Source organism: Oculina patagonica, chromosome 13 (genome assembly GCF_052425735.1).
Source record: "Oculina patagonica isolate OP01 chromosome 13, crgOcupat, whole genome shotgun sequence".
Classification (NCBI taxonomy): domain Eukaryota; kingdom Metazoa; phylum Cnidaria; class Anthozoa; order Scleractinia; family Oculinidae; genus Oculina; species Oculina patagonica.
In genome coordinates, this window is record NC_135770.1 from 38250026 (window position 1) to 38271056 (window position 21031).

The 21031-nt window shown below is 36.8% G+C and overlaps 1 protein-coding gene across 1 annotated transcript; it reads right to left on the reverse strand.

Moving 5' to 3' along the window:
* Positions 1-432: 432 nt before the first annotated feature.
* Positions 433-20591, reverse strand: LOC144635287 (AT-rich interactive domain-containing protein 4B-like). The gene is made up of 21 exons (XM_078494389.1): positions 20429-20591; positions 19152-19268; positions 18963-19028; positions 18738-18828; positions 18549-18628; positions 18380-18436; positions 16193-16236; positions 15672-15759; positions 15508-15561; positions 15186-15268; positions 14648-14742; positions 13862-14062; positions 13578-13672; positions 12847-12947; positions 11849-12323; positions 10498-10568; positions 9551-9930; positions 6360-6419; positions 3393-4232; positions 2927-3070; positions 433-1472 (listed from the first exon to the last, which is right to left on the reverse strand). Exons 1-21 carry the CDS (start codon positions 20429-20431, stop codon positions 1363-1365), a joined length of 3255 nt encoding a protein of 1084 aa, XP_078350515.1. The 5' UTR covers positions 20432-20591; the 3' UTR covers positions 433-1362.
* Positions 20592-21031: the final 440 nt, after the last annotated feature.

Genomic DNA, 21031 nt, shown 5'->3' on the forward strand with positions numbered 1-21031 from the left:
GCAATACCTTAAAAAAGTTTAAATACTTATTTACTACTTAATCCCTCAAAAGCGTTTTTCGTGAACAAGCCATTAGGGATGATTTATAAAATATGGAGCACCAAAGGCCTTCGTTAAATATATATATCTACCTTGATGTTTTGTTTCTAAACTTAACAACATTCAAACGATTTACTAATACACGAAGCATAAGCAGTGGAGAAAGGGCGTTCGATCTTTGTCACTCCTGTATTGTGCGGTCCAAGGACGTGACCCGCAGACGTTTGCGTGACTTAACTGGTCACGCGTCACGGGAGAGTGCTAAATATCCGGTATAAAAATAACTCACACCTGGACAGAAGAAAGGATCGCTAGGAAACTTTGTACAGCTCACAAAATGGTTAGTTGTGCGGAAAAATCAATTACTGCCCTTTTTGCAATACCGTCGAGGTTAGAAATGTAACTAAATGATTCAGCCTTAATTGTCCTTATACTGTACAGGTCTCATTCCAGGTAAAGTGACACTCATTTCACATGGAAGGTCAACTAAAATCAATTTCATCATATCCTAAGGTGATTTTCAATTATATAGGGGGGGGGAAAAGATATCCTACAAAACTAGACAGAACTGGGTAACTTCACACTTTCCTGAGTGGAATCAGTTTAACATTCACAATACCAGGAGTAACGTATATTCATCAAACCCCTTGTATGGGATGCTATAAAATATCTGTATATACCTAATGACTCACAACACAGCGAGTTTCTTTTGTCTTAGAGACGTAATAAATGACAAGGAAGAGTTCCTTTGTAAGAAAGCCAACTGAGATATTTTAGTCTCGCAGGCTGTCATCATAATTACATGTACACATAAAACAATGCTGGTGATAACCAATTTTCATCTTGACACTTTACAATAATTATTTGAAATCCACATTAAATAATATTACTTGATCTCAGGTCCCCGTTTTTGCTGATGACAATTTCGATGGCAAACACCAATAATCTCTTCTGAGAGCATTTTGGGAGTGTGCTGCGAAATTTAAATACTTTCAACAAATATATGTGAGGAAACTTTCAAGCTGTACTCTAGGTCTTTGTATTGACTTGAAATGTTAAAACTTCGATGAAAGTATTTAGTTGAAATTTTCTTACAAAAGATATATTTTTTAATAACACTTTCAAAGACGTCTTTTTTCAAAGATTACTCATTCACAAGTAAATCTCTTTGCATCTGAGTGCAGGCCAATTAAGAGCTTTGCTACGACATAAAGGTTACTAAAATGAAACTAACTCGTTAATGTAGTTATTTATAAAAAATTCTACAATGGTGTTCAGGGAGATGAGCGATCAAGCTTCAATACCAATTAGAAATTTTCCTTGTTATCTACATTCGACGGGAGGAATGCTTGGAGAAGGGACAGCATGTGATGACGACGACGACGGCGGTAAAGATTTATGTACTTCATGTTCTTCTTCAGCTTCTGCTGCTTCTGCAGTAAAATAAAAGGATACCACATTAAACACGTTTTTTTTTCATTTCAACAGGGCTGCAAATAACTGTCGGTCAACGGCAATTGGCTGACCAAAATTTGCTCATGTCCGACAAAACCCCAAGTGTGGTCGGACATGATGTTCGGACAATTCTTTGATCATTTATCATTTTACGGCAATGATGAATAAAAATTTGTCGGACCATAATTTTGTTTTGTCCGACCAAGATGGTATCTTAGTAGGACATAATATTATGTCCTTTCAAGTGAAAAAAAAATTTGCAGCCCTGTTTCAAACATTCAACTTTTAATTTTCAAATGTTTTCTTTAACTTAACTGTGGTTTTTAAGAAGTTTAAGGTTCTATGTAATTTAGTTTTAGAGCTCATGGCTCACTTGAAAACCATTATTTATAAATGCATGTAAAACCCGTGATTTGTTGAAGGAAAAACAAAAATAATGATGATGAAGATGATGGTGATGATGTGACGGTAAATAGTCCAGCTCTTTCAAAAGGCCTACTACTGACCAAATCTTAGAAACAGTTTTATTCATTATAGTTCATATGCATTAACAAAACAGTTTTTTAGGAGTGCAAAGCAAAACCTTTTTTTATTCAGTACAAACACAAAACTTGTGAGCTAGTACAGTCAAACCTCTGTTAAGTGGTCACCCTTGGGAAATGGTCAATTCGCCGCTTAATGGCAGTTAACCACTTAATAGAGGTGTCCAAGAATTTGGCATTTAATGTGACAACAATAAAACAAGAATACAAAATTGACCGCCATGTACATCTTGGTAACAACAACAGTGACACAAAATACAACAAGTAAAAATAAGTAGTTTCATGTTAAGGAAAGTTTGTGCCTGGTTAACAGTCGTGAGGTAGCAATCTTTGTAGTAAACTGCATTAATTATCAACATCATCATCATTAAACAGAAAAACAAAAAAAAACTTATAGCTTGACTTCATGAAACTGGACATGCTTTGATTTTCTTATCGTTAAGCCATCTAAAAAGGGGACCATTTAAAAGGGGGAAAATTCGATAAAATTAGCCAATTGGATCAAAATGGTTAAATAGGGGTGATTGCTTCATAGGGTCTAATTAAAAGTAAATAAGTGAAAAGATTTCCGGTATCAGTAATTTGATAAGTGACCCCTTAACAAGATGACAACTTAACAAAGCGCTGGAGGTTTCACTGTAGGGTCAATATTTTGATTTTCAAAATAATCAAGGGTTTTTTCTAGATAATTTTCTAAAAAAAAAAACTTGCAAATGTTTGGAAGAATTGGAACAAGCTGTGGAAACACTTGCCTTCTCCCACTTCTGTTTCTAGAACTCTTAAGAAACCAAATATTTTATTTTTTAAGTCAGCACTTATGTATTTTATGAAATGCCCCAATGCAACTAACTATAGTGCATTGATAAAGTAATAAAAGAAAAGAAACAAACCTCTTTTCTTCTTGAGTCTCTTTTTCTTTCTGTCAATGCTGGCAACCTCAGCTTTAAGAGAACTATAAACTTTCCTCATTTCATTTATCTTGTCTTGGAGCAACCTGATGCGTTCCCCACCGTCTTCCTTTGCTTTAATTTCCTCTGTTAAGATAATTGAAGAGAAAATGTTTTAGTTACAATGTAGCATAAATAATATTACAAATGATCAACAAGAGCGAAATCATGAAACCTCACAAGAGAAATACACTGGCCATTGGCCTTTGAGAATGCAAAGTAAATTTAATTAGTACACTAAGAAGTTCCATAATATGAAAGTGATAGCAAGTTAACAGAGAGACAATCACTGTTTTTTTTTGTTTATTGGCTAACTGGACGACACTTGTATTAATTAACTTTTCAGTATTGAAAGTTGAGTTCTTGAAACAAAGGTAAAAGGTGCAAAACTCTGTACTTTAGTCCTTACCTAGATCCATGTCAAATGACATTCTGGGTCGGCGGGGTGATGAAAACACTCCCTGCGACTGATTATACATTGGACTCCCTGGAGCATCACTACCTGTGCTGTCATTCCCAGATGTGTGCCGATGTTTTTTCTTTTCCTTTCTTTTCTTATGTTTCCGGTGATGTTGCTCAGAATTTTTCTTTTCTGGTTTGCTATCCTTCCCTGTACTGTTATGTTCATGACTAGTTTCAGCTGTATCTCTCCTTTGAGAATTCTCAACTGGCCCATTAGATTTCTCACTGTCATCACTACATTGAGCAGAACTTGATGCAGCAGAGTCAAGATTGACAAGATCACATTTAGTATCTTCTGAGGAAGTGGTTGAAACTGTTTCCATGGCAGTCGAGTTAGCCTGTGTTTGCGGAGGCTGATTTGGGGTCTTAACTAATGCGTTGTTGCTAAGAAGGTCTTCCACATCTTTGTCTTCCACACTATTCTCATTTTCAACTTTAACCTTTTTGGGCTCAGGGCCTACTTCACTAGTGTCTTTGATATCTTTGCTGACTCTTTCGGGAGAATGAACACTTTTAATTAAACCATTTATAGTTCTCTTACTCTTTTCCTTCCTTTTCCCATTTGAATTAGTTGTACTGTGTTCAGATACTTGCTCCATGTGAGGAATTTCAGTTGATACTCCATTTTCACAACAAGGAGTTATAATATTCTTTGTTTCATCTCTTGATTCACTATTAGACACAGAGTTATTCTTTTCCTCCGTTGTTTTAGTTTCTTTTTCTTCAGGAATTGCTTCAGGGATTGGCTCAGCATGGTTCATAACATCTGCAGATTTGTTTTGTTGCTCTGTTTGAAAGGAAAGAAATCAAGTTACCTTCCAAATGGCACAGTTTCAATACAATACCAAAACATAAAAATACATGTAAGGAGATAATTTGCTCATAGGCACAATACTCTCTGATTGGATGAAATTGTTAATAAATATACCATAAAATCACAACACTTCATTTAAAGAAGGACACACTTTCAATCCTTCACTTGCATTTATTGTGTTACAGTAGCATACTTAAGCAACCCTCCAAGTTAAGACCATTTTAGTCGCCATGGTGACTAAAATTTTGGAGCTGGCGACTAAATTGGAACTGAATTCGCCAGACCGGCGATTAAAATTGAGAAGAAGGATTGAAAGCATTAGCTTAATTTAGTGACTAAAATTTTTCACTGGCAACCAAAAATGAGCAGTCGGGGGCCAAATGGCCACTTTGGTAAAAAATAAACTTGAAGGGTTGTTAAGGTGGCTCAATATAGTAATCTGCAAGTCGTTGCAATTACATTTGCATGTGAGCTTACTTATTTTTCGTATGACACTTGCTATGATGTCTACCATCATTTATCTGTAGCTTTTATCTATCTGAGGAAGACTCTTTCACTAGCTTTATCTCGTTGCTATGGCAACTAGGGACAGAGATGCTAAGCCTGTTTTGTGATGCAAGCTTACCACAAGACGGTTTTTCTGGCTTTCTACACAGTGAATTTTCACTATTTTCGGTACAACAAAGTAAACATCTAAAGAGTTTCTGCTGACAAAGCCATAAGAAAATTTGTACATAATTTTTGGTGGTTTTCGCAATTTTCCTTTTTTATGGCCACTGCATTTTTGTATGTATAAAAAATTTGATGATTTTTGTCATATGGGTGAAAAAAAGAAAAATCCAACCCATGTACTAATTTTCAAAAAATTCACATTCAGAATGTGCGCCATATGTGTCTTTAGATCATCCCGTTTTCGTGACATTAGCAAAATGGAAATTCTTATATTACGGTGTTGTGCATGCTTGCAAACAGGGCTTGAGACTAACTTTTTTGCTAACTAGCCAAGTGGCTAGTGACAGCTTTGACTTCACTAGCCAAAACTTATTTTCTACTAGCCACAATTTTTATGCATAGTTCTTCTTTTAAGGGGGGGGGGGGAGGGTGAAAACAATGTGCGGTAATGTTTAAACCTTGAGCCGTAAAATGTTCCTTAAATCTTCATGTTTTTTTCTTACAAAATTGGGCTTTGTTCTTCACTATAAAAATTGTACATGTACATGCGTTTTTGTCAACACATTCTATAATGTCAACAGTTTACTTGTTAGTTATATTCTCTGAGAGACGATTTTAATAAATGCGGTTTCTTGCCAGTCTAATGCCTGATTTTTTCACTAGCCATTTTGGCTAGTGAAAGGCCAAAACCTACTAGCCAAAACTGCATTTTAACTAGCCTTTGGCTAGTTGGCCACCGTTAGTCTCGAGCCCTGGCAAAAGCAGATTCTGACAAGCTTCCACTAGCAGCACGTGCAGTAATAAAACTATATGGAAGCCACCTTAAGAGGAACTAAAAATTTAATGTAACAGATTTGACTGTGTTCACTTATGACTGAACAAAGCCTGTTTTGCAGTAACTACTGATACAGTGGAAGCTCTCGTAAGCGGACACCCTCGGGACGCGAAAAAAGTGTCCATAACTGGAGCTGGCCGCTTACGAGAATGGTTCTCGTAAGCGGCCACTGGAGGTGTAGGGGATAGATGGCCGCTTACGGAAGCATATGCATCCTGGGATGCATGTAAGGGGTGTTTCGAAATGTAACCGGATGTGGATGACGGCAAAACAAACACTGAAATATGGTACTGTAAATACTGTAAAAACGGCGATGTGAAGTTGACTGATAAAAATAAGATACAGAGGTTGTTAATAGGATTTTCTTTGGGGTGTACGCTTACGGGAGCTTAAAAACAAAGAAAAAGTCTAAGTCGTAATCTCTGAAAGTGTCCGCGGCCGCTTACGAGAATGTCCGCTTACCAGAATGTAAAAATACAGAGTTTGTATGGGAGTTAAAACGGGGTTTCAAACAAGGCGGCCGTAAGTAGAGCTGTCCGCTTACGAGAGTGTCCGTTAAGGGAGCTTCGACTGTATGTTTTTTATCATCTTACCAATTAATGACGGTTCTGGGGTAGTTGACTTTTGCCGTCTTCTCGACAAAGGACTTTTTACTGAAAAAAAAGGATAAAATTAATCAATGCATCATCCCTTAACCAGTGTTCCAGTTAAGTTTTTGAAGCAAGGGGTCACAAAATTTATCAGACGGGTCAACCAACCCGGTGTATGTAGCGCCTTGTTAGGGGAAAGGGTCGGGAAAAAAAGTTTCCTTTTTTGTAGCGAAGGGTTCTGCGGGCACTTCACGAGAAAATTTTTAAAAGTGTTATGCTTCAGGGTGCTATCTGTTAGCATTTAGGCTAAAAAAAGAAAATAAAGTTAACTGATTTATTAAAATTATCTACCTAAATTATAAATTAATTTAGGTAGTAGGTCTGGGGGTATGCTCCCCAGTCAATTTTCAAAAAGTTAAAGCAATTTTTAGATTTTTTTCTCAATTGTGGGTACATGTGACCCTGTTTTGAATCTCAAAATGAGGTTGTATTTAGAACATGTACTTTGGTCTCAATTTTCTTAGTCAATATAGCAAAATTTCCACACAATTTCCATGTGTTTTAAAATAAAAACTGGTTGTTTTAAATAAAAAACCGCTGTCTTTTTCCTCTATCCTTATAAAAATTTGCTTGGCAATCTTCTTCTTCTATTAGAGATTTTCGTGTATAATACATAAAGCATAAGAACTAAGAAGACTTTTCGTTGACACTATACGAAGTGTAAAAGGAAACCGCTGTCTGTAGTAATGCAGGCACAAGTTTGCAGGACACGATCGAAAACCAGAGAATGTTTTGACTTCACAAATGGATTTAAACGTTCTATTTCGAACAATTTTGCCTTGTAAAAATGCAAAGCAACACAAGCGAGGAGAGGAAAGAAATTTATTGTGTGCCTGTTTTCAGACCTAAGTTGAAGCTCAAAAAGGAGGTTACCTGGCCGGGCGTTTCGGTAAAGCTATTGCTTTTCTTGTCGCTCGAAAAAGCAGATGAAAACGAAAGGTAACAAGAACTGCAAGCAGTTTATAATCGTGCGGGTAATGTTTGACCTCCTGACCTCTTTCAGTGCTTTGGCTTAAAGGCACGCACCGCACAGTAAAATATTTAGAAAAGCAGTCACTTGAGAAACACACAAGTCGTGTTTGCGTTAGTCACGGAGTGAACGTGACATGAATTTCCTTTACCACGTCATCTTTTTCTTTTTAAAACCACATGCCTAGCCGGAAAAATGCCTGCTTACGCATGCAAATATTTATTTTGTTCCGAATGTTCAATAAAATAACCCAAACCAGTTCATTTAAAAGAAAGCCAAATCACACCAAAATAAAGAGTAGACTAAGGCCATCCCATTGTATTTCTCCGTTTAGCGTCTTCCGACAAGCTTTTGGTAATTCCCCTGGCGCGATGAGGTGTATCCCGTGCTTTGACACATTCTTGCTGAGCTTGCAACTTACATTTCGATAACGTTTCGATTCTCAAAATACCGTAAACTCAAAACAAAAATTGGGATATCCAGAAAATAAGTCGTTGTTTTGCAATATTTAACACGTTCCGGCTAAATTGTACGACTTGTACTTGCTCCGAGCCAAACGCTTGAGTAACACAACAATAAGTATTTCACACAAACAGAGCGCAGAGTATTCAAACAGAAAATAGGTGAATGAATAATTTATAGCTACAAGCGATGGGTCTGACGTAGTGGTAGTTTTAAATAGCTTGGACATGTCCAAGCGGTCTTTGTTTTCTCTATGTGATTATATTCAGCCCTCTCTTCTTGTAAAATATGGAATGAAACAAAATTATACATTTCAGAGAGCAGAGTGTTCATGTTAAACGCGAGTGATCGGCTGATCGCCATTAAATATTAAATCTTGCGTGACCGTGACAGAAGAGCCGGCTCAACAATGCTATTGCATCACAGCTCACTGCGGTTTTGAAATCTGTCATGACCTAATGGTTCTTTATTTAGCTTGCACCACTTGTACATGTCAAACTTCGTTGTTTTGCGGTATTCAGTACAGTCCGGGTACGTAATACGGCGTTTTGTTTTCACTCTGAGTCAAACGCTTCAATAAAACAGTTCTTCCTCATAAAATTTCTTTAAAGTGGAGTCTGGCTGAAAAAAGTGCACTGCAGTGACGCTTGCAGTTTCCGGCGAAGACAAAATTGCGTGAATGACGTAGTGTTTACTACGAAAATAGCTTTCACAATTTGAATATTTAGTACTCGCTCTGAGACAAACGTAAGAATCTCCAAAAAGATGTTTCAGATTGATTTTTTTTTTTTCAAGATAAGACCAAGAAATGTTTCGAAAAGTATTTGAATTTCGAAAGTTTTGAAGCCATAAAAATTGTGCGTGTCTGAGCCGTGGAATATATTAATTGGTATTGCGTTCACAATAATAGTTTGGGCATGGCAAAGAAAGCAAGATTTTGCAATGCGAATCTCCAGTACTCGCTCCAAGTCAAGACTTAAATGCCGGACACAAAAATATATATTATATATTTCGCGTTTAACAGAGCATAGAGTACTCGTAAAATTAGACGGGAATGATTTTGTAACACAGCTTCCAGGGAGTGAACATTAAAACTTGTACGATTTGAACATAATATTTTAACGGGTGATCCGCTAGTAATGAAAACTTGCGTGACCGTGACCAAGGGATCGGCTGGGCCGCGAGGTTCTGGAACGATTTACCGACAAAAAAACGACAAAATCTGACACAGATTATGAATCGGGCCCAGGCCCCGCCCGATTAATAACAAGAACACAGCCTTGGACAAGTAAAGTTGCCTTCAGAACTATGGTGGATTTGTGATTTCTTTCTTGCCCTGAATTTGATTTTCTTCCAATATCTTTTTCTTTGTGAACTTCCTTCTTTGCTTTTTATCGTTACTTCTAAGTAAAATATTATTTTTCCATTTCATTTGTCGGGTCAGGTAGCCGTCTCTATCGGGTTTTTGACCCGAGACCCGTCTCTTATCTGGAACACTGCCCTTAACCTTACAACTGAGCTTAGACATTCAAAACAAATTTAGTCCATCCTGGAAAAGCGGAAAAGCAATTAACAGTGATTTCTGTTTTTTGTTTTTGTTTTCTGTCCATCATTGCTTGCAGTGCCTAGTCTCACTTTAAGTAACAGTAGGATCAAAAAAAACTACAGCGCCTTAATTTCCTGTACACATGTACAATCTTACCTTCATCTAATCCATTTGACATCTCTGACAGCGAGTTCCTCTCTGACCTTGTGCGGCCTGTGCCTCTACCAGGACCTGTTTTAGGAGACTTGCCAAGCGATGGCGACACTGATCCAGACCTTGTGGAAGGAGAGCAGGGTCTCTTCAGTGCACTCTTAGAACCATTTGAAGCTGATGAAGGCTTAGTAGCAATTTCCTTGGCTGGTGCCACTGCTGATTTAGATGTCCGCCTGCCAGCAGGCTTAGCAGTAGGCCTTGTCATTGGCTTAGGAGTGGATTTGGCACCAGATTCCTGTCCTTTGCTTGTACTACCAGTTCTATTCCTGGTCTGCCTTGTGCCCCATCCTGCAATCTTCTCAGGCTTTATCCATTCATCATACCTTCAATAGGATAACATGTTAAATGTGAAGTTGCTTCAATAAATTTATGTGACAATTTAAAAGATAACATGCAGTTGTGGATGATTTACATCTACTTTCCTCTTACAGCAGCAAAACATTGCCAAGCTACAGGGCTACAAATAAATTTTTCACTTGAAAGGACATATGTCCTACTTAGACACCATCTTGGTCGGACAAAACAAAATTGTGGTCGGACATACATGTATTTGTATTCATTGTTGTCGTAAAATGATTTATGATCAAAAATTGTCCGGACATTATGTCCGACCACACTTTGGAATTGGTGGACATGAGCAAATTTTGGTCGGCCAATGTCCGATGACTGACTGTTATTTGCAGCCCGGAAGCTAACAGGTTATGAGAAAAGCAGCAACATCAATTGACAGATGTCAATCAGTAATCTGAAGAGATTGGAGCCAAAATGTATTAAAAGTCTTTTGTTTGCCATTTCACTTACATCACACAATCAACTACAACTAGTCATTTGAAGGGCCAGTCAATCAATCGACAAACATTTATTTGCAAGTAATTGAACAATTTGCATACCTATTATTCCAGCCAGCATAATGTATACAGTAAATTGTGCCTTCACTAGATTCAGGGTCAATGTGAATGATCTAAAAAAAACAAAATGAAAAAAAAAAAGAAAAAGATTACAATTTGCACAACATGTCTCCAAACAAAAGTTGTTCTAATTATGTCTATATTCTACTTGCAACCCCTGGAGTTAAAGCTGCAACAATAACAACACTAATAATGATAATAAATAAATTTAAACTCATTTCATTTCTCTGTTTTCATTCATTACATTTTCAAACCCCTCAGGGTTTGTCAAAAAATATTATAATTTGCAGCATGTTGTTTTTTCTCTTTTCTTGTGTTTGGAAATGTGATGAAACACTCGCATGTTTACTTAGATATCCACATCTTAAATCAAATGCTACCATTGGTGACCATACTTTTATTATTATTATTATTATTATTATTATTATTATGCTCCTTTGCTCTAATACGCTCGGCCTTACTGTGCCTTAGAGGATCAAGATCCATAAGAAGAACACAGGACACTAACAATGTAGACATTGAAATAGATAACGCAACCGCCCGCCTAACTTAGTTTTATCGAATTTTCATATATTTTTTTCTTTTTTTCTTTTTTGCTTTTATTTTCGATTATTTTTTAGATTCATATTTCGCTATTATATATTATTAATTACTCTGTAAATAGACAACCAAAAATAAGTCGTATTTGTAATGTATGCTCAAATTTAAGTCAGAATGTATTTTTAGCCATTGTAAATATTTTAGAAATAGAGAAATAAAATATGTATAATAATTATAAAAAAAATTTATTATTATTATTATTATTATTGTTATTATTATTATTATTATTATTATTATTATTATTATTATTATTATTATTATTATTATTATTCAGTATATGGTTTGAACCCAGGAGTATCAGTAGTTCGTATAGTGTGATCGTCCGGGTGAGAGCAGTTCTGAGAAGAACTGTTGTTGGTGACTGACGTTTCGACAACCTGAGTGGAAGTCATCTTCAGAGTCAAGTGAAAAGTTGTTGTCAGTCGATGATGTTATAAGTCTGGTCCGTTGAAGTTGACCAGACGGACCAGACTTATAACATCATCGACGGACAACAACTTTTCACTTGAATCTGAAGATGACTTCCGCTCAGGTTGTCAAAACGTCAGTCAACAACAACAGTTCTTCTCATAACTACTCTCACCCGGACGATCACACTATACGAAATATTATTATTATTATTATTATTATTATTATTATTATTATTATTATTATTATTATTATTATTACTGGAAACTGATGCTTTATAAGAGTGAGTTACTACTAATTTCTGGACCGAGCTGGTTGATCATACCTTGGCATCATAAAGACGGTGATTTCTCCCTCTTCCATACTTGACTTGTACTTTATCACCAATTTCTAAATTGAACTCATCCACTGGTACATCAGATTTGCTGTCAGACTGTGGCTCACTTACATCTGATGAAGACTCAGGACTGTTGACAACATCTACAGAAACATCCTCTTCAGGGCTCTTGGCTTGAGTATCACTCATCACACCGTTATCAATATCCCGACTTTGCTGGCGTTTCATTTCTCTGATTCTTGTGCTCTGTTTACATTCTACTTTCTTTACAACTACTTCGTCATCATCCAAGTCTGGTAAAGGCTCCAAACACTCCAGATGTTTTTCATCACTGCTGTCGTGGGGACTGTCAGGACTCTCAGGTTTGAGATTTGTATCATTACTTACGCTCTGTTCAACAACTTCTTCTTTAGCTGATGGCTTAAGCACTTCCCTCTCATGAACTTCAAATGGGTAAAGATATCTATAAAACAGACAAAATGGTCGACAACCTTCAAAATACAGAAAGCCTCTTAATGAAATATGTATCCTGTTGAGACCTTTTTACCACAAATCTAAATAAAAAAAATTTGAGCACCAGATGGGATTCGAACCCACGACTCTCGGTGTTCTAGAACTGATGCTCTAACCACTGAGCTACTGGAGACTCAATGGAGAGCAAGGGTCAATCTTGTGGGTTAAATTATGAACTGCAGCACATAGTCCAAACACTATTAACACATTAATAAACCTAGCTGCATTGCGCACCCACATTAATGGTAATAATGAATCACCAATGAGAGGCCATGCCCATCCAACCGTCCTGCTGATAGAAATAGATATTCTCTGTGGTGTTTTTTGATCTATTTATTTATATATTAGCTACCGGGGGTATAATCCATTTATTTCTATCAGCAGAACTTAGGAGTTAAATTAAATACTGTTGAAAGTAACAACTAAGCACTAGAATAAGGGATACAAGACACAACAGAATAACATTAACATACTTTTTGTAGGACATTTTAATGTGGTGTGATGCACTTGGTGGAACAACTGGAATGTCCATTTGTTGATAAATTTTTCTCCACAGCAATGGTTCATTGGAGACCTGAAAAAAGGGTAGAATACAATGATGTTCATTACAAACACTTGATAAATAAGCTAAGAACAAATTAAAGTAATTTGTTCCATTTTCCATTTACATAGGTTTGTTAGGTGAGTCTACATTCTTCAATATTGACAATGATATTCAACCCTCCAAGTTAAGACCCTTTTAGTCGCCATGGCAACTAACATTTTTTGCAGCTGGCGACTAAATTGGAACCAAAGTTGCCAGCCTGGCGACTAAAATTGAGAAGAAGGATTGAAAGCGTGAGCTTAATTTAGCGACTAAGTAGTAAGTAGTCTGTGGCCAAATGGCCAAGTGTGGGGGTTAAGGAAAAAAAATTAACTTGGAGGGTTGATATTAATGATGATAAAACTGATCGGAGTTACAAAAGCCATGTGCCTCATTCAGTGAACTAACAAGGGGTGTGCATATTACCAATTAAACCAGAACATACCTAACAAGATTGAGTTGAACAACAATATTGTTTAGGTAACATTAACTCTCAAGTAATTGAAATCTGCTATCCCGTTGCATAAGAAAATCATGCATCACTCAAACCATCAACTGAAGAAACAACAAGTATGGTAACTATAAAAAAATAACAATAGAAGCTTGTGAGTCACTAGTTACCTTCTCCATGCCGCCATGCTCTTGCACTATCTTATAAAGTTTGAAAAGATCTAAATCTTGATTTCCTAACACTGGAGGCCTTGTAATTGGTGTTCCTATAAAATTGCAATCACAAGTTAGAACACCTTAGCATCTCCTTCCTCCTTACAGTATTAATAAGCAGTTCACCTGACTGGTGAGGTAATATTGCCTTGACATAGGATCAAACTCTCAGAACTACCCTTATTAAATATAAGCCAACCAGTAAAGAGAATTGAAATGTTGATCTTGAGAAGGAAACCTACCTTTCTCTTCCATGAAAGCTAACAGCTTTTCCTTAAAGGCCTTCCTTTCTTCATCTTCTTCAACACTGCTCTCATCTTCCGAAGAATGAAGCTTTTTAGAGTCTTCTTCACTGTCTCCATGAACTATTACATCAGACGAATTTTCCTCCCAGATTCCTGGGATTCTTCCAGTGTCTAAATAAGTCAGTGCTCTTTCTACAGCTGAAGAAGACATTAACAAGACAAAATTTGAAATGTTTAACAGTCAACATGGCTCAATATGGAGTGTGTACTGTTCTTATTAATTGAGTTATTCAAACTCTTTCCTGATCTTGGCAATTGAATTTGCTTGCCTTTTGGCTCTGTTGGTAAAGTTGTGGCAGGGACAAGTCCCCTTGTGTGTGGTGACCTAAAGTCAGCGTCAAAGGTGCTAAAAAATGGTGTTGGGGTTTTCTAAATTTGACAAAGATTTGAAAAATTCCACTGAAGTGCAACTTTTTAAAAGAATCTCTCTGCCCAATATAGATATTCTTAGAAAACAGTGTACACTTCCTTTCCCCCACTCTAACAAAACTTACTCACTATCAATATATACTTGATTTCCATGGTGGTTTTGTATGTGAGAGATCATCATGGAGACTTCATGTACTTAAGAAAAAAAAAAACATTTTTGGAAGAATTTTGGCCTCTAAAGAAGCGTGACAACCTTAGCTCTTTAGTAAGTATAAATAGACTAACTTGCAGACAGGTTCAGTAAAGTAAAGAAAAGAGATACATGTATGATCATTAGTTCTGCTAGACACAAACCTGCTTTTAATTTTCTGTTTTCGCCTTTCAATACACCATGCACTGGATCTTGATTCTTTGAGAAATCTTTTGCATCCTTTACATTTATCACATGACTTAAAAAATCAGAAAAAAGAGTGTTAAATTTCCATTTAACTCAGTTAATAAAACTGTTACCACATAGATTTGCTTCATTGGTATTAATAAATGTAACTCAGAAATGTAATGAAGTTATCTTTTGAAAATTCCTATGGGTGGAAGTAGTTTGTTATAACACACATACATGTACTCAACAAAGGAGGGGGGGGGGGCGATTAGAAGCTATGTTTAAAAGTGAAGGTTAAATAACCATTTTGCTTTCTCCAGAATGCTTTCATGGTTATTATAGTTAGGTATTAAACTACACTAAGTACTGCATGGAAAACGTTATTCATAGGGATTCAAATCCCAGACTCAAGCATACAAAAGAATGATAAAGTTGCCATATGCATTTTATTGTTCAAACAATATTGTCAAAAAGAATAACAGACTGTTTCTGTTAAATGTGTCATCAACTTACTATTTTCCATCTTTGAAGGAGCGCACAAGGCATTTGTCTTTTGATTTTATCAAATCAACCTCATTCTTGCTTGGATTAACACCCTACAGATCAAAAAGGAATTGTTGTTAAGTGCACCGTCATTGTTGTATGTATGGAAACTAACAATATTGAGGAGAACAGAGCCACAAATGACTGACCTCCCATAAGCAACCACTTATGTTTGACAGTATTACAGTAACTATAATACAACCTTAGGACTAAATTCTCTACTTTAAAATCTGTTTAAGGTAAAGTTCAGTAAAAAAAGAACATTACTGTTTACATGTCAAGAAAACCTTACCAAAGCTGGAAACCACATATTCCTCCGTTTTGATCCACTTTCTACAATAACAACCTTAACAAAAGAATGGAAAACATTTTAAGAACTTTCACCGGGAAAATGAGTTGTTCCCAAAAGAAATAAAACCCCAGATTCCAAGATAAAGCACACACAGTGATCCACACCTTGCCAACAATGCTGTCATCAAATAAACACTTCTTTTTAGTAGGAGCAGGTCTTTGTTCTTCTCGCTCAGTCTCAGAGTCATCCATGCTAATCAAAAAACAAAACGAATATTAACAAGGTTTTTCAAAACAAGCTGGCAACCGCTGGAGTTTTGCTGGCTATTCCATTATATGTCGCCATTTACTTTGGTCACAGCAATCACCTTGCAATAAACAAGCTTGGCATTGGCACAGCCGCCTGCTCTTTCAATTGCTGACGCCTACTTCAAAACATAATCCACAAGTTCTTACAACAAGAAAAGCATCAATACGCTGCCAAGTAGGTGTTTTACTCAGGAAAATGGCTTTGATCTAACACCTGATTCTCAGTACCAATTTAACAAGAAATGTATAGCACATTCATCGTGTATAAATAAAATCTATTATTATTATTATTATTATTATTATTATTATTGTTATTACTATTATTATTAAATAGTTAGCAGAATTTATTTTCCACTTGTTATGAAAAACGAGATTACCTTGCTGCCTGACTTAGTCTTCTCTTTTTCCTTTTCTTCCCATCCTAAGAAAGAAATAAACTCAGTATTTTGAAAGGTTTTATTGCTAAACAATGGCTGCGGCCACACTAAGAGAGTTGACTGGGTTAATTTTTTAGAAACCCGGTTAAAAATTTCCACAAAACTTAACTCGGTTAAAGTATGGTTACCATAACTAACTTGGTTAAATATTTTTAGTGGCCGCATTACGATCAGACGAGACTGAAGAAATGTCACGATTAAGCTATTTAAAAACAAGCAAAAACGGCCGGCTTTCTTGATAATTCTATTTCTTGCTCATTTCTTCTCCTGCTTTTAAGATTTATTTCAATGCATTCTCGGCTAACACCGTTCTATTTCTTCCAAATGCGTTCTACGGAAATTTCAAGCCCAGTTGTTTCGAATATGTTGATCTTCAGCAGTCGTCATAAGGCTCATCGCCATATCGAAATCGCCTTCAAGACCTTCAAGTGCACGTTTTTCCAAGAAATCGGGGAAGAGACGGAAGAGTCATCAGAAACCATGAGAGCCCTGTCTGAACCAAATAATCCGCATTTCTCTGGTGGTTCTAAAGTTTCCTAATAGCAAGGGAAATTATAGAATTACGCCACGAATTGTGTCCGAACGCCATGTTTGCGTGTGATGGAAAAGAATATCTTCTGTTACATGGAGCTGATTGACACATTTGGCAAATAAAACAATAGTTGAATCTGATAAGAAACCACTAACCTGGTTAAAACGACCCAGAAAGGTAGTTTAGAATTAACCTAACCCAGTTAAAAAATCTATCGTTTTTTGATTAATTTCCATGGGAACCGCTAACCTGGTTAAGAGTCGGTTCACTCTCCAAATATGCGACCGCACTAGACATTTTTTTAACCCGGTTAATTTTAATTGATTAATTGGAAATAACCCGGTTAACTCACCAAGTGCGGCCGCGGCCAATGTGTGTTTTTTTTTCAGTGTTACATGTATTCTTAGTAACTTACAATGTGAATTTGATATTTAACAGGGTACAATCAAGGTATTGCCAAATGTCAAAATCTGCTCAGCCGCTATGGTCACACTGCAGAGTTTTCCCCAGCAAAAAAAAAAGACATTTTCTAGGGAAAACTTACCAGAATTCACCTTAGGTAAATTTATCTCAGGTTTGAATGAATGAATTAATGAAAACTTAAAACCTGTTGAGTTGTTTAGCTTTCACTTCACCAAGATGGAAAGGTCATACCGACCAAGTGGATGCCTTGGCTTTTAGGAGTGCATGAAATGTTTCACTCTGGGTATTATTGGTACACAACTCTAAAACACGCTCCTGGACAAGAGTTCAAGGGGCATTGTAGTCTAATATCATAATACTTATTGCTTTATTTCAACAAGAAAAATGATCAGATTAATTTTTGGTTTGACTGATAGTTCTCTTGACATGCACAAGCTCCATAAGATAAAATTCTCCCTAGGTAATTAACCCGGGGAAAAAACGGTCACATTTATTTCCAGTTTCCCTCCCTAAACTGTCAACAAGTAAAGTTTCTCTAGAAAATTACCCCAAAGGTCTGAAGTGCAACCACAGCTAATATAGAGCAAAGTCACACCACACATGCCTAGAAGTGGCATGTTCATCAACCATCTTCTGTTTAACTGTCAAATCTCTGCTAAGAATATGCTCCAAGCACTAATAATAAATTTGGTGTGGATAAGGAAGCTGAAAAGATCCATTAAGGTTTATTTGAACTGTTTGTAAGAACTTTAGGCTTCAAGGATCACCTCGAATATGAGTGGTGATCGGAAATGGACCTATCGTGATCTGGCCTGGATTCCAAAATAAAAACAAATATCTGCAAATCCAAATAGGTGATACTGGACCTTAAAAGAATTCCCATGTGGGTTGAACATCCCCCCCCCCCCTGACTTTCAAAAGGAAAACCATTGAGTGAGATATCAAAGAAAGTTGCTCTTCCTTTTAAGTTTAACATAACATAACTATCAACATGTAACATAAAGGCTAAATTTTAAAAGCTATTTAGGCTGCATAAACTGTTATTGCTCCCATGTTTCATGCAGGACTATCAATAAGATGTGTAAAATTTCAAACAAATGAGGCACTACACAGTGAAAAACACCTTCCCTCAAACATCATCTAGTTACGGTTTTTATAACAGCAGTTATTACCTGCACAACTGGGGTACCAAAATTCTCAGGATCTGTAAGGGGAAGATGGTCAAGGGTCTGCAAACAGAATAAAAACAATATATTGAAAAGAAAGCCATGTGTGTGTACAATCTATGATCAGTGATGCAACACTGAAATACTGTAAACTGTTTTCTCATTTAATACCCACCTCGCTTTCGTTGAAATGCCTTCCCCCTTTCAAACACAGAGAAGTTCTCCTCAATGTTCTTTCATCGCCATCATCGAAAACTTGAAAAGACGTAAACATATATGTAATTAAAAACTTGTTTTGGTTCAACTATGTGGTAAAACTTGCCTCTCCAATGCATAATCTTAGATAAGAAAAAAGACTGTTTACCAACAGTATACACGCTGGCGTCCGTGAGTTTCGTTATAACTCCTTCCATAAATTGCCCATCGGGATTCTTGGCCTCAACGACTGCTCCTACCTTTAATTTCAAGGAAAAAAGGACAGCTTAGTATGTTATAAAACCAGCACAGACTGGACATCATTGGCTAATAACATGGGGATCATCGAGATAAAAATGGAAGAGTGTATCTATACAAAGAAACGAGAACTTACCTTCAAAGATCCTTTAACACAATCATCGTTAACAGTGGCCGAAGTATTTGTTTTAGTAAATGTAATCTACAGGAAGAAAGAACATAGATACAAAATCATAAGAAGTACAGGAAACACAGACTTCCTTGACTGTAAGAGCAGAAATCCACACGAGTAATGTGCGGGAAAACCATTGCAATCTTCACGAACCTTGCATTTGACAAGCTTCTTCACAACCTTCACGTTGGCTTCACAAAATGCTCCTCGATATTTAGCACTAACATCTGTCCCTACTGTCAAGAATGGGGGTTCCTCTGAAGGCTGTGCCTGGCGAAAGATGAAAGAACAGAAAGGAACGAGGTTTGGAGCAATAAATGACGTGAGCAAAGAGTTGTTTTGAATTATAGATGATCTTATTCCAAATTCCCGAGTTTTAATGTTGACTTGTCATAAAACCAGCGGTTAGCAAATATGCTGGTTTAATCAGAAGCAAAGGCTGAAAAACTTCAGCAGCCCTGCAACGACTTTGAGCGGAAGAGAGAACTGTTTTAAGCATGCAGTACAAGCATGGCCACATACACAACAATTGAAGATCTAATGATTTCAAGTTAACGTCCTGCGACGTATTGTATACGAACTGAAGTTTACTTCGTTCAATAACTAGCCATAACTCCACAGCAAAACCCACTGACTAGTAAATACTTTCAGCTAAGTTTATGTAACTTACAGAGTCTTGAATTCTAGTAAAGGAAATAACTAAGTACTGTAAAAGCATGTAAGAAATCTTCGAATGAACATTCGTAAACAATACGTCCAGGCCAACTAACCAAGTTGACAGAACATGCTTATTTCGAAGAAATTGTTTTATTCTTTTCCTCCAAACTCCCTCAATTGTGCAGCTAAACAGCCATATGTGATGGAAGTACATGGCTATATTCATAGAGAGCTTTATTTGCTTCGAGAACTGTTACGACAAACATGAGAAATGAGCCTCCAACAGAAAGGAAGACAAAATTATGTGAGATTAGGCTAAACCTGACCAGAAATAAAGTATAGTTAGCAGTTTATCGAACATTGTAGACTCGTGCAGGCAACACAAAGCGTTCCTTAAGGACTGCAAAGTATCAATAACATTTGCAAGGCTTAAACAAATGACTAGATAGCCTAGAATCCGAACTGTTCTTGATAAGAACATTCTCTACTGTATACAAGTCATTCCATGCCTCAAGCAAGTGTATATTAAAGTTCAACCTCATGACGATTCTTTAGCTCAAGTTTAACACCACAGAAAGTTGTATCCTTATGCAAGGATCAATTTTATGTAATCTATTCTAGCAAGAAGCCAGCACTTTTACCACAAACTACAAGATAAAGGCAAAATGATGCGAAGAAAATATAAACGAGGGGCTTACAATGAACATCGTGAAAAAATCTCACGAAGTGAACGTAAACACAGCTAGAACACTGAACATTCTGAGAAAACTCACCATAAGAAAACTCGATCTACGGTCCTGAGACCCCAGTCAGCTGCGTTTAGCAATCCAAACTCACGATCACGCAAAAAATCCAAAAGAAAACTTCAAACTGAAGAGAAACTTGCGATGGCCGACAACACAAGGACGCTCGACTTACCCTCCTCACCAGGGGCCATGGGGGGTCCTTATCGCTGATTGGCCTTTTCGTTCCGAGCCTCCTCCAGTGGGCCTCCAGTTCGCTCTTGGCCCACACCATATATGGCAGATTGGAGGTGAAATTGACGTTTTCCATTGTGAGATTTTACTTCCGGTGGCACAATAACATCCGCTTGCTTCATATTCGCGGGAAACTTAATTAATCCAAGCAGAATGAGAAAAGTTTAACTACCAGAGGTTTTGGGTGCTTTATTCTTTATAGAAGCAAAACCTTCATCAAGCTGAAATGCTCGATTTTAGTGTCTTATCGTTTTTTTTCTCTAGTATTTCATATTTTTTGTTTCCAACTTGAGCTTCTATTGATCCTTTTTTTTGCTGAAATAAATAAATCAGGAGCCAATCACCCCATAAATTTGATAAATTTAACTTCTGTATCTAATCAGTCATGCTGCAGAAACA

Excerpts from the sequence above, each read along its gene's own strand:
- LOC144635287 (XM_078494389.1), bottom strand. Across the intron at positions 15,269-15,507 it reads ATATGTGGTTTCCAGCTTTG|GGTGTTAATCCAAGCAAGAA; the intron begins GTAAGGTTTTCT and ends TTTGATCTGTAG. Across the intron at positions 14,063-14,647 it reads AAACAGAAAATTAAAAGCAG|CTGTAGAAAGAGCACTGACT; the intron begins GTTTGTGTCTAG and ends TGTCTTCTTCAG.